Source organism: Cottoperca gobio, chromosome 16 (assembly GCF_900634415.1).
Source record: "Cottoperca gobio chromosome 16, fCotGob3.1, whole genome shotgun sequence".
NCBI lineage: Eukaryota > Metazoa > Chordata > Actinopteri > Perciformes > Bovichtidae > Cottoperca > Cottoperca gobio.
In genome coordinates, this window is record NC_041370.1 from 15,021,571 (window position 1) to 15,035,826 (window position 14,256).

General features: G+C 40.0%; 1 protein-coding gene across 2 annotated transcripts in view; it reads right to left on the minus strand.

Moving 5' to 3' along the window:
• LOC115021102 (F-actin-uncapping protein LRRC16A-like) overlaps positions 1-14,256 on the minus strand; it is a 65,704-nt gene that overhangs the window by 38,601 nt on the left and 12,847 nt on the right. For both annotated transcript variants that reach the window (XM_029451261.1, XM_029451260.1), the window contains exon 3: positions 5,124-5,174. In XM_029451261.1, coding sequence (XP_029307121.1) covers positions 5,124-5,174 — 51 coding nt within the window. The remainder of the gene's footprint in view (positions 1-5,123; positions 5,175-14,256) is intronic.

Sequence of the window (14,256 nt, forward strand, 5' to 3'; positions counted from 1 at the left end):
CCAGAACCGTCTTACGCCCACATTTTCTATTTCTGTTTCTAGAGAGAGCATTTCAGGACAAAGAAAACAAAGAAAAGCAGCAGCCTGCCTTTCCATACCTAAAAAGGATAGGAAAAGACCTCCTTTAATGTGAGAGTGGGGAAACCTGAGAATACAAATGCCTACTACTGTATACGGAGCAGACAGTTTTCTGCACACCTTCTCCATCCCTCTCGCTCTTTTTCTCAAACACAGACAAACAGTGCCTGAGGGCAGGCCAGGGAGCGAGGCCAGACTATTCCAGGTGGGCTCGGTGTTCCTGAGGCTTGGCTCAGAGATGAGAGGACGGAGAGGATAAGCAGACTGTCTGTCTACCGTCTGACTACAGTATGGAGTGTCTGTTTATTTTATTTTTTAGCACTACCTGTGGTAACTCACTCATGTTCAGTCATGTAAACATGCACACACAGAAGCCGTAATTTCCATTCTGTAACTTCATTGTGTGAACTGATTATTCAAAAAGGAAGTGAGTCTTATAGACAATAACACCGTGAAGAAGTGAATCAACGCTGAGTCGGATAAAACAAAAGGAACAGACGCAATTAGGCATTAGCAAGGACAAGGAGGCACATGACAGGGGTGAAACTACAAAACTATTGTCTTGTTGTTTTTAAGAAAGACTATGTAACTGCTGAAAGAAATACAAGATTTATTCCTCTAAGAAAAGAACCGTTGAATTCATAAAAATGAAAAAACACACTCTTGTTTTATTGAACAAACTCAGGATTGGTTTGCTGTTACAGCCTTACGTTATCTGGTGTGCTCAAGACATTACAGTATGGTGGCTAATGTTAGCAAACTGTCAATAGATGCTACTGTATAACTGAAATACTAAATATCTTTGCTTCGTATAGTTGCACTGCAGTTACACTACATTTTAGCATTCACCAGCATCTCATATTTTTCTACAGTGGCCACTGTAAAAGTTACAATTGCTATTTATGACCACCAGCACTTAGCTATTTTACCATAGCACCTCACATTCAATAACATATCATCCTGAATGCAAAGTAACTTCCAATTATCATCAAAACACAAATACAGGCCACACTATTTGGACAAATTGTCAGTTATTCGATTATGCTCTAAATGTAATATTGCTCCAGGTCAGCATCAGGATGTTTCTTTCTGCTCAAAGTTTACTGTATAATTAGAAAATGGTATTGCAGAACAATTTGTCATTTTGAATATTACTATAATAAAGTGTATTACCCATGTTTCATTCCACACTTACCCAGGTATGGTGGGAAAGTCAAAATAGCAGACATCACGTCTATTTAATGTGCAAACAACTAGGCATACAGAACTACAGTACAAGTTCAAGTACAGCAGTCGACAGTATATATTGTGCAAACCATTTGCTGTATTTTAAAATATGCCGTATACAGTGTCTAAACCTAACTTGACAGGGTCACTCAGTTCACTGTATACAGGATGTACTGGCACGATAGCATACTGAATTGAGAGCCAGCCAATAAGTGAGCGCTGATAAATATTAGCTCTAGCCAATGGCAAGACCTCACGCTGGGAGGTTCAGGGAAGAACCAAATGCCAGTGAATTGCATCGTTCACTCATTCGTTCACTGTCCGTCTGTCACTTTATCCGCTCTCCACTTTTCTTTTTAAATTGTATTTTTATAGAAAACTCAACTTTTAATGTGTTTATGCAGAGAATCGTTTGTTGTACAGGGATTAAACCGTAGATGTTGGGATTTATTAACATTTATCTGTAAGTGAGATGTTTCAGAATGTCAGGTTTCTATGAGATGGTTTGCATTTTGTTATATCTGGGTACCTAAGTTATGAAAGATATATGCTCAGTGTGATCTTTTGTTTTATAAACTCCCATATTTCTGACGTAAAGCAGAAAGAGACAGGGTGTACAGGTATGTGAAATGTAGAGCAGTAAGAGGCTACAGAAAATAAAGAGGCAAATGGGACGGAGTGATGAATGAAAGTGTGTTTGTGTATGTGAGAGCATGTGGGCATGTTTGGGAGGAGACACTGACAGACTGTAAGGCCCTGCAGATTCTCAAGAGGAGCCAAACCTTCAATCGGAAACACACACTGAGAAGTGTATGAGAGAGCTATAGGGGGATTTCAACGACTACTGAGAGAAGATGGATGTTTAACTAAAAGGGTTTACTGCCACTGTATTACATTTACTTTAATATCAAGGCCCTGGGCTCAGAAGAGCATTTCCGATGAAATCCCTTCCAAGCGATTGTTCCCTTGTGTGTTTTAGATGCATCTCTGGGATTCTAGATGCATCTAACACATGGTAAATCAAACACAGCGCCTAAAATACATTCAGATGACCAAAAGCATAAATCAACACCCAACACTGTCTCAGTTTTTTTTTATTCAACAAAGATTTAACAGAAGACTCGAAAAAACTGAACAGTGAGCAGAGGCTAATCTTCATTTGCAGTCGACTCATCTCCAGTGTACTATAGATTTCACATTTAAAAAATCAATACAAGGAGAAATACTGTAACTGTCAGCTTTTTTTATGGAGGCAAGCTTCATCTTTTAAAAAAGACAGTATGCTGTAAGGACACACGCAGAACTTGCATTACTGGTAGCATTGTACAATTTGAACAAAAATAAATCATTACGTCATATAGTTTTTTTGGGCAGTAAGCATATCATTAAACAATTTTTGAAAATCGGGCAATTTATTTGCATGATTAAAAAAATGAAGAGTGGCAAAAGCAATTGTAACACAACAATCCATCCCTTAAAACATTATTAGTGTTTATTTTTTATATATATTTATCTCTAGATTAAATACCACTCAGTTCGGGGACTTTTGGAACAAACTATTTAAATCATATTTTTATATGATGGGCATGTTTAACTACTAAAAATACCTAAAGAGTAATTAATAAAGAAAATAATCATTAGTTGCAGAGAGTTCCTTGAAAGAAAATCTAACTATTACTTAAGATAAATCTATTTTATTCAATTGGATTTAAGACCATGTAAATTATCCCTGCTGACCTTTGGCACAGTGGTGAGTGGGGGAAGAAAACCAGATAGATTAAAGGGAAAGACACGGAGCGAGAGACAGGAATGAAGAGAGAAGGAAGTAATCTGGACTGTTAGAAAAGAAGGAAGGATGAGAGAGAGGAAGCTGAACGAATGGCTTAAAGGAAAGAAGGAGCGCAGAGGTGATCTGTGGCTGTAATCTCATCTGGCTAAGCAGAGCCAGAAAAAGGGATAGAGGTTTTCTGAAAGCCAACAGAGGAGGTATTCCGCTTTCATTGTGGAAAAACAAGACAGAGACAAACAGACCTACTTTATGCTTCATTGCCTTATGTATAAAAGAATATACCTTACAAGAGCCTCTTACTTCCACAAAATCAAATTTACAAGATGCATCTTCAAAAGGTTCCATAACTTTTCTAAAAGCTTGCAGCAAGACGTCTTGTCTTCATTAAAACAAGAGTTAAGTACAACAGCAAGAGTAACATCCAAAGTAGGAGAGAGAAAGTACAAACAAAGAGGTGTAAAGAAGTATAGATGAGGAGTCTAAGAGGCAGACAAACAGTACAGGTCAGAAGAGAGCACACAGATAGAAAACAGATGCAGAGCCAGCTAAATCAACAGATCCTGAACCTGCAGCTCATAACACTGGAAACCTATGACGACATGTGAAACAGAGTCAGCTTGAATGCTCTTTATGGCCTCTTCTACCCCAATGAATGCAATAAATCAGTTTTCAAGCTACCAATCAATCACCTAAACTGTCTCCGGAGGCATCTTATTGACTGGAAAGCATACAGCGTTTTGAAGGGCAATTGTTAAGTATTTCCTGGACCTGGTACAAGGGATGATGGTATCTCGTGGTTTGGGGGAAATACTTTGAAGTACTACTCTTTCCAACCAGGAGGATCAACAGTCCAGATACTGCAGGGAAAACACTGGTTTCACTGCCCTTTTTGCTTTTGTGCACGTGTGATTTGGTTTGTGTGCGGAGTCTGAGGATGGGATGTTTTGTTACATTTTTTTTACTACTACTGCTGCAACTGAAGACACCAATTAAGCAATGGTTAACCAATGAATTAAAGGATTTTAAAGAAGAAGCTTGCAAGTTGCATCTGCTGAAGAAGATCATGTGATATGATTGAAACTTCTAGAACAGCTACTAAACGTACGGCTAGGTTTGCCTTCCAAGGTCATGAATAAACTTAAAAAACATCTGCATTTCCATGACAAACGAGCATGAAAAGTCAATTTTTATAGTATGTTTAGTTCAAGGTTGGAGGGTGCTGGAGAAAATCCCACCACCGAGGGGCCTGTTTTTAAAAGCTAGCAGGCCAGACCCGGCCAGTGGGTTACAGCACAGAAGCGTCTAATGTGAAGTTAATATTGGCAATAGAGATACTAATAGTTGTTGAGCTGCTGCTTCTGGAAGTTTGCAACAACTGCATTGTAATACTGCACTGCTACTTTTTGTGGCAGATGTGACAATGATGGTGGTAAGGTGATGACAGAGATTTTATTTGCCAGCAGTTGCCATCTGCACTGCATTATGGCACCGCTGTCCACAGGCTGTGTAACTGCAATATAACCAGGCACACACAGAGCTGCTACTTCAGCCTTAATCCACTCTACTCTACTCTACAGCACAAACACACAAACTAACTGCAAAAGTGCCGAGTTGGGGAAATGTCTAGAACATGGGTCGCAAAAGTTGTTTGTAAAATGTCTGAAAATACAAATTACAGTAACATGAATCCAAAGATAAATAAGCCTATTTAATTAAAAAAAGAAAAAACATTTAATTGACGCAACATTGATACTGCTCGTGCACCTATCCATAACGGCTGTAAGTAATATTACTATTGTACAGCTAAGTATTTCATTTGACACTGAAAGAATGACATTTATTCAACATAATTGTGGTGGCAATAAAAGATTCTGTTGGGATCGCAGAAGACGTCCCAAAACTATTGAAATGTGTGATGAAATTACTTTCAGGCAGATGATCTAAAAGCAAAGAAATATTTTTAAATATTTGCTAACATAAAATATTACCGTTTTATAGATACCGTTTTCATCCTAGTTGCTGCTCTTACCTTTGTGGGAATGCGTGCCGTCAAGAGGTAGGCTCGGTGAGACGCAAGGGCCTGAGAGAGAGAACAGAGAGAATAATGAGTCTGTAGCTGTAAATATACACTCTGACCAACAAGAACAAGCAAATGACAAAGACCACAGAGAGCTCGCCTGTTGACTCATCCAGATGAAAATACTTGTGACTAAAACATCTGTCAGTATGGAAAGAGAGAAGAACATGACAATGAGTACAACTATTCCTCTCCACTTGAAAACAAACATATAAACAGACAGTAACAATTACAGAAATACCTGCTCTTAACCAGCACAACCCACTGAGATTCTCATTACATGAAGCAAAGATGCCTTCGTTGTTCAATTGGACCTCCCCTGCTGATTGAGGCCATTATAGGTCAGTGTGTGTTTTCTTATTTGTGTCGTTTGTGCCTGCTGAGCGACCTGGACACAGACTGCCACTGTTACATTAATTAGAGCACATGGTGAAGACTAAGCTTGTGAAAGAAAAAGTCAAGGCTTGAAGAGGCATAACTGGAATGAACCAACTTAACATTCCTATCCAGATGAGCAGCTTTGAAGGGCCACTCGTCTGGTTTTCTGAAATGGCTGCCATTGAATGTGATACTGTTATAGGGATCATTTGCACAATTCATGTGAATGTGTTATCATTGACAAAGATGTCATTTTAAGAAGGATCTCAGTGCTGCGAACACTGAACAATCCAAACATTGAGTCTGTTGTAGTTACACTATTACCACATCATTTGCACATACCAAAGAGGATTGTCATAGTGTGCCACAAAATAAGTCATGTGCAGGAGTTATCCAAGGCTTTTATTTAAGACATAATGATACCAGAGTGCTGCCTTTACCTTCATGTGCCAATACACTGGATTCTTTCCTGTGAAAGGGCTGACCTAAAGAGACACCGTCGACTACCTTCTTGACAAAAAACGCCCTGTTTGGTAAGCAAGACATGTGCTTCCATCGTCATAGCTGAAACCTCCTGACACTCGAAGGAAGTCATCTTCTTAATCTTTCCTATCGTTCTGCACTGACAGCATGATGGAATTACACTGTATTGTCACAAAGTGCCTAAAAACACTTTACTGCTCTACAGATAAGCAACATACAATATAAAAGTGAAGGTTAACAGACTCAAAGGAAAAGAAAATGCCAGTGGAGGAATTAAGGAAACATATGGATAAATATGAAGAAAGAAAAAAAGCTAGGATTAGATGAAACATGCAAAAATAAGTGTTTAAGGGCAAGGAAGGAAATTAGAAACTAAAAGCAGGAGACGTGAGGGAGCAGAAAGATCAGGGAGATGAGAGAAAACTGGAGAGAAGGTTTGAAAGCATGAGAGAAAATAAAAGTAGTGCAAAAGGAGGGAAGGGGTGAGGGCGAGCACACTTTTACAAACAAGTCCCAGAAAAACACGAGTGGCATGAAGGGCAGGGAGGGAAAGGAAGCAGAAAAGAGGTAAAGAGAGAAAACAAGAATAAGGAAAGTCTTTAAACTGTCATAATCTTTTTGAAAGACGTGAAAAAAGGATGAGTGTGTCCCAGCCCTCTGCAGCTCAGCTCCACAGGCAGGGTCTGTGTGGTTTGATTTGATGAAGACAGACAGGCAGGCCTGTGTGCCCAAAGATAACCTCTCCTAAAGAGCACCAGTCAACTCTGCCTTCGTCTCATTTCTGTACTGCAGCTCTCGTTTGCATACTATGTGCGTGCAGATATGCTGGTGATGGAATCACCTAGTTTCACTTAAAAAGATAAATTAATATTAGGAGTGAAAACGAAGGTCTTATTTTGATTGGTTTGGCCATCAGTTATGATGAGATTGGACTTATTCTGGACCTATACTAGAGAGTAAAAGTCAGGATATCTCAACCTATTGTGCACAGATTTTGACCATTAAAAGAAATGTGTCTCTTGAGACTCCCCTTACATACCAAGTGCAATATTAAAATCGTTGGAGTGGCCCTTTAAAAGCTGTATTCAGACCTCTTCTTAGCAATGTCTCTCAGACATATAGAGGGGGGCACGGGTTGCTTGTGTCAGACAGCAGGAAGTCATGGTTTTAGTTCTTAACAATACAAGTGATAAACACTAGAGTTTATCAAAGGACAGTTACACATGAGTGGGTTTCCAGGAGCGGAATAGCTGCAGTCACAACCAGTAATGACTGACTGAGTGTACCCACTGACCACTGAGGCTTCATCTTTTCTGTCCAATCTACAAAGGGTAGTACATCCAACAACACTTATCAACCAATGCATTAAAGAACACTTGTATGACTTCCTCACAAACTTAATTCAGTACATTTTATAACTAGTTCAAGATGTTTTAAACATACATACTGATTCAATTTGGATTTTCTTTCAGTTTTTCATCCTCCTCCCATCAATGCATGACTGCCCCTCTGCCCAGGCTCTATCCATCTGCTCTTTTGAGTGGACAAAGCCATAACACCCTCCTGTTTTATGACCCCCTCCCCCTCTTCTCTGCAACTGCTCTCCAACTTCTCCCATCTCTCTCGCTGGCTGTCAACTGCTTTGTTTCCAGGATTAATCCCACTGTGTCCACTAAATTAATCCACTAACCCTAACTTTAAAAAATATCTTCATGAGTTTGTCTGAAACTGCTTTTATTTTTAATGCAATAAAAACAAATGCAAAGAGAAGTGGCAGCAGTTGAATTCTGTGGTGGGACAGGCCAAACTGACAATTTACAAAAGTAGGAAAAATAAAATGATTAAGGTGAGGAGATGCTGAAAATATTTGTGTTGTTGCTGAAAGCCAGAGTCAGAATGGACTTTGTTGGAATGAGTTTTACAAACACATAAAACATGTTCATGAGTTTCTATCTGTGGAGCTTTGATGCATCTGTTCTTTTGTAGAGGGAGTTATGACCTTCCGTTAGTATAAGACTTTCAAAATCATTTTTTATCCCCATTTCATTTGGTAACAATGTCATGCTGAGATTGTCCGATAAGATACGTGTTTTTCCTCTCTCTCCATCTTAACTGGACTTAAAGCCTTGAGCCATCGCATCAGCCAATGGTTCACAGGGACAACCATCCCGCCTTCAGCTCCACTCAGCCAACCAGATGGCAGCAGCATTGGAGCATGTCTACAAGACCAGGGAGCATCTGCTACTACTCTCTCTGTGTATTTTAAACACCCACCCACCCACCCACAGGGATCACATACAAGATAACTGCCATAGACTCTGAAGCACCATTTGTCTCCCTGGCCTGCCACACGCATACAGACCTAATAGAAGATTTGTGAGTCAAAATCATTTGAGTAGGACAATTTCACACACACTTCTCTGATACTATTTTCTTTGTTAATTTATATGGATACACAATGTCATGTTTAACACACACACACACACACACACACACACACACACACACACACACACACACACACACACACACAAGATTATCTTTTTCCCTGTCAAACTGTCAACCCCACCTACCCCCCCCCCCTCCAATTGACCCAACACACATGTGCACACACTTTGTGTTACTACGGCAACAGCAAGCCCATACTGCACACAAACCCATTTGTGAATACACACACACACACACATTTGTGAATACACACACACACACACACATTTGTGAATACACACACACACACACACACACACACACACATTTGTGAATACACACACACACACACACACACACACACACACACACACACACACAGTGATAGACACTCACACATGAAAGTAGCACGCTGCAGTGCCAAGCCTTGCTTGAGAATGTCAATGAGTTTTTACCCCCCTCAACAACATTCACGCTGGCCTACAGTTATGCTGAATCTCTGTGGGAAACAAAGCAACACAGAGCAGTGTTTCATCTGCAGTCATTCAGCTGTGGCAGCACTCAGCCACAGGAAATCTACCCCCACCAAAAAAGGCTTTTTTTCATCCATCATGTCTTGGGGTGCATTCACGCTTTAATATATCTGTCTATCACACTATTTCACATCTATTCGTTTCGGTGAGAGCGTCGTCTTTAAAAACCCTGGTGGCATCAAAAAACATCATTAAAAATGCTAGCTATAAATGCTTTAAATGTTTAACCACCCTGAGGTACGTTTGATTCATCTTTCTGAAACTGTAACAGTTAATGAAGTTCTTTGCCAGATAAAACCGGTACACTATATCTTCTCGTCTACTTGCGACCATCTCGATTGTCTTTTACGCGGTCCTTGAAGAAATGGTTTGACTATATGAAATAACAGTTTAGCATAAAGAATGGAACCAGATGGAAACAGCTAGCCTGGCTCTGTCCAAAGGTAACTAACTCCACCTCCAAAGCTTAATAATTAACAAGTCATTTGTTTATTAATCAGTACAAAAACTATGAACAAACTACAAAAAATGAAAAATTGTGCTGAACTATACCCCTGAACAGAGAAGGGCTTGCATGTTCCTCTTGCTCTCAGTCTTTATGCCTAACTAAACTAACTAAAAAAAACTGAGCCAAAATTACATTCATCCCTACACCGCTGCTGACACAGACTCTTTATTGCATAACTAATGCCAGCATGTCCTGCATGTGCATGTGTGTCTGTTTGTAACATTAATGAGTCATGATTTACTGGCTGCTAACTGAAACTGTCTACACAGCACTGTAGGATGAGAGTATTTTTAGGGCTATGCAAAAAGAGAGAGAAATAGAACGAGAACGAGAGAGAGAGAGCGAGAGAGAGAGCGAGAGAGAGAGCGAGAGAGAGAGAGAGAGAGAGAGAGAGAGCGAGAGAGAGAGAGAGAGAGCGAGAGAGAGAGAGAGAGAGAGCTCAGCAGAGTGGACACCAGCGAGACAGTTAGACAGTGAAAGAAGGAGAGGCGGCTGAATGGAAAAGTGAAATGACTTAATAGATTCTAAGTGCTGTTTTGCTGATAAGGAGCCAACATTTAAATCCAATCAGACGGGCAGATATTTAATGAAGGGAAGTGTTTAAAAGTCGTTTCATCTCTTTTAAAACTAATGCTCCTAGGATGACCCCATCGCAGCTTTTAATACACTGAAATCAATCAGCTCAGCATGGATCCATTTCTCTCTTATCCTGCACTTCTTTCCTCTTCCCTCCCATTACTTAATCTCTAAATGTCCTCATTCTTCTTCAGCCCCATAATTTCTTGCTGTATTTTTAACAATTGCCTTAAAATATACTTACACTATATTACGACAGAAGGTTCCAAATGGTTAAAAAATAAAAAATAAAAAAAGGGCCATGATGCTCTTTTTTTGATGTCTACATGTGAGACTTTATACTGTGGAATCAACCCATCACTGCACAATAAAATCCATTCTGTGTGTTACTTCTTCCCGTGCATTCTTGCTCTCTCCGACTTCCTTATCTCAAATTGTATGCCAGGTGGACTGCACCATGAAGAAGTGCACACCGTACAAGAGGTAGAGTCATCACACAACATGCTAACAGATTGTAAAGTCTAACCTGAAATAGTATTCCTCCAATTTCCCTCTTGCTTTTCGTTCCGTACTATCTTCATATTACTGTTTCCTTGTATACACAATGAATTTGTATATGCATGTGTTGCATGTGCTTGTATGTATTCAAAAGAGGAGGCATGCATGTATCTACAGCCAATGGAGCAGACCAAACAAACACACTGTCCTGCTTTTATCTTGGAATATCAGGGATGGTGCAACTCAGTGTAATAAAGCAGCAAGACTGGGCTGCTGCTCAACAGGCTAACATAATGTAAACCAGCAGAATACAGGGCAGAAATACTGCACAGTATCATTTGCAAGGGATCATATCATTGCACTTGTGAGGACTTCTAGTCCTCACAAGTGCAATGCAGGTGAGGTGAGATTTATGCTTATCAGGCGTGTTTTCAAAGTCAAGAGTTAAAACGTTAAGGATTGGGATGAGGACTAACTGGTTGGTTTCACCTCCGTTAAAGAGCTGCTTCCCTGAGGTTTTCTATGGGACCTTGTATTTGTTCTTTAATATCATATTGTCATTTTGGTTCAACCATGGGTGCTTGTTAATTGATCGCACATCGTGCTGCTGTTTGGGTGCACTTTGGATCGGGTCTAATTATCCTTAGTTCTCCTTCAGATCGGGTCTTTCTCCTTTTCAAAATGATATGTATGCTTGTCGGTAGTCTGTTCCTGGTTCTGTCCAACTGGGTCTAAGATTTTGGCTCCATGAAGACATCTAATGTCGTTTTTTTTTTTTTTATAGAAAACACAAGTCCTGAAAAGTTAGTTTAACATCAATAACATTTTGCATACAGTTTTACTAACCTCTAGGAGTCTCAGAACTGTACCTTATACATAGCCATCAAATCTTTCAAAACGTCCAGAGAACGACCCTGAGCAAAATGTTAAACTGTTAATCCCCTCAACAGAGGAAGCACACTCTTCTGTTTTCCTGCCATACGCCTGCAGTGGGAAATGGCTCCAAAGCCAAAGATATAATCTTAGATGATAGAGAGGGAAAAGTGAGAAAGAACCTCAATCGGGCAGACACAGGAGAGATCACAATGCTGAGGCCAACTTAAACTGGTTCAAGAAAAAAAGCCTCCTAAGGGTCTCTAAACTCAGGCAGAGAAATAATTTGTTATAATACATCGATTCTCCGCTGCCAAGAAGAGCTGCTGACAGTGCAGCTGAGGTCTAGTCCTGTAATGTCTGCAGACTCACACTGCGCCAAAACCACAGCACAATGTGAGTATGTAATACTCTTCCATACTACAGCACGGTTCAGAGATAGAACAGCTTACATGATGTACAGTCTGGACTTCTTTCTGCAGTCTCAAAAATTGTGATCCGATTGTCTGGACCCTTTGGTATCACACTATACGAGACAACAGCCAGCAGACAGTGTGGTGGTCTGTCTGCAGCATCCTTATATGGCAAGTAAAGACTTCACCTTACCCTCAAATATTTATAGAAGGGTTTATAGGATTTTAGGAGCATTGCAAAGTACTAAAAAACAAGAAAGAAAATAGCACTCATTACTTGTGCAGCTCAAATGCATAATAATGCAAAAAATCTTTTTAGTAGCCAGTCTCCTCATAGGCAAGCTGCTAATCATTTTGTCAGGATAAATTCCACTTTTCTTTCAAATAATGGATATCCCATTTTGGAGCAAACCATTCTCAGCAGTGCAAATCCTCCCCACAGTGCATCAGCAGCCAAGAAGAGATTTAAGAGAGAGACATCAATTATCTTTTATCACTGCCCTGCTCATCATTATGTGTTTTACTGCTGGGGAGAAGAGCGTGGCGGGGAACAAAGGCGGCTGACAGTGGTACTTCCTGAACACGTTTGATTCATCAGCTGCAGCGAGCTGAGGCATGTAGAAATGTGTGGTCTGATTATGTTACATTTCATGCCTTACTTCCAATTTCATTTTCTTAATTGCTACTGTTGCTTGTTTTGTTTTCAGTAAGAATACAAAGTGTCAGTGATTATGCACAATGTCTTTAATAATAAATTAGACCTATATATAATGTACGTTTGATGATTAAAATGTATGGAAACAATTTTGAGGCAATAAAATGTGCCTTCAGCTGCTGACAAGTGAAAACTAAATAATTTTTCACTGGATTGGCTAAAATCAATAACAGTAATTGAATGCATGTTACCATATGCATTATCTCTGCATGCTGCCTGTGTATCAGTGCCTCACTAACAAGCTTCAGTCAACCTCCCAAATGTGTCTCACTGTGAGGCTGACCGAGCATTCAAAGGGCTGGGCAGAGGGATTAAATGATTGTGCTTTGAGATTAGGATTATAGTCCAGTTTGGCAAAACGCCCTCTAACACTGGACATACATCAGTTTTTAGAGACTGGACCTGGTAAGAGTGATAGGGGCGGGTACCTCCTAGAACAGAGTCCGCCTGCAGGGCGTCCTCTAAGAACCCGTGTGTGTTTAGGTTACAGAGATAAGGAATAAACACAAAGGTTCATTCATTCACCAGCATGCCAGCCAGACACAATGGGGAGGAGGCTTCTGTGTGTGTGTGTGCGTGTGCGTGTGTGTAGCTATGTGATGCTGAGCCAAGGTTTCTGGGTAAATAGGATATTGCTGTAGACCAAGGGGATGAAAGAGTGAGACGGAAAAAAGCAGAAAGGAGCAGAGGTGGAGAAAATATTATTTTTTACAAGGTAGGTAACAAAGAAAAAAGACGAATTGGGAATCCTCCTCAAAGTGAAGTCAAGGAGAGAGACTACACAGGTATGACAGAGAAGGCGAGAGAGAAGAAGAAGAAAGGAATGACGGAGACAAAGACAGAGCAGGGAGAGGGGAGGAGGGAGGGGAGAATATCGTTCTGGGCTGGTGTTGGCATTACCCGTTGTTTCCCTCTGGAGTGGGTAGATAACATCAGTCGGCACTAATAATGCACACACAAACACACAGTGCTGAACACTGATTTCAATGATAAAAACACAATTAGTGTAGTTTAGATTAGAAATGATAATTCCCCCAAAGTTAAGCAAGAGGACCTCTCATGATTACATTTATATAATCAAAGCAAAAATTATCAAAAGGACATGTAGATGATGTAAAACTAGCACTGGGTTTCCTGTTAGGACCCCATGCATTTCAGAGGAATCAGAAAACCGAATACCCGAGAATGGGGAAAGTACCTTTAAATTGGATGGATCATGCTTGACAGGAAACACAACATTTCTTCCAAATTAAGCACAGAACTACTTCAAATAAGCACTTAATACTATAATAACCTATTTGTTTTAAAGAAGACCAATAGGAGAGGAAGGCAGTTTTACCCATTTCAGCAAAACAGTGTTGAGGAAATATCTTACATTAGTCAGGGTCATAAAACATCAACACCCAGTTCAACATATTGCTGATCTGTCAAAATCCACATGCATGATGAGCACACACACACGGACAGACATGATTGGGCATAAAGACCCAATACACAGTGACCAGGAAGAGTTGGTATTTTCCTTACAATGTCTGTTATATGGGATTTGAACCCACTCTAAGCTCTGTATACTGTATGCATGACAAAAATAAAACAAGAAAATAGTTTTTATTTATTTAAATAGAACAATGGAGGAAAGGGTGGATGGTAAGCAGTTTGCAGAAGGCAACGATACAAACAG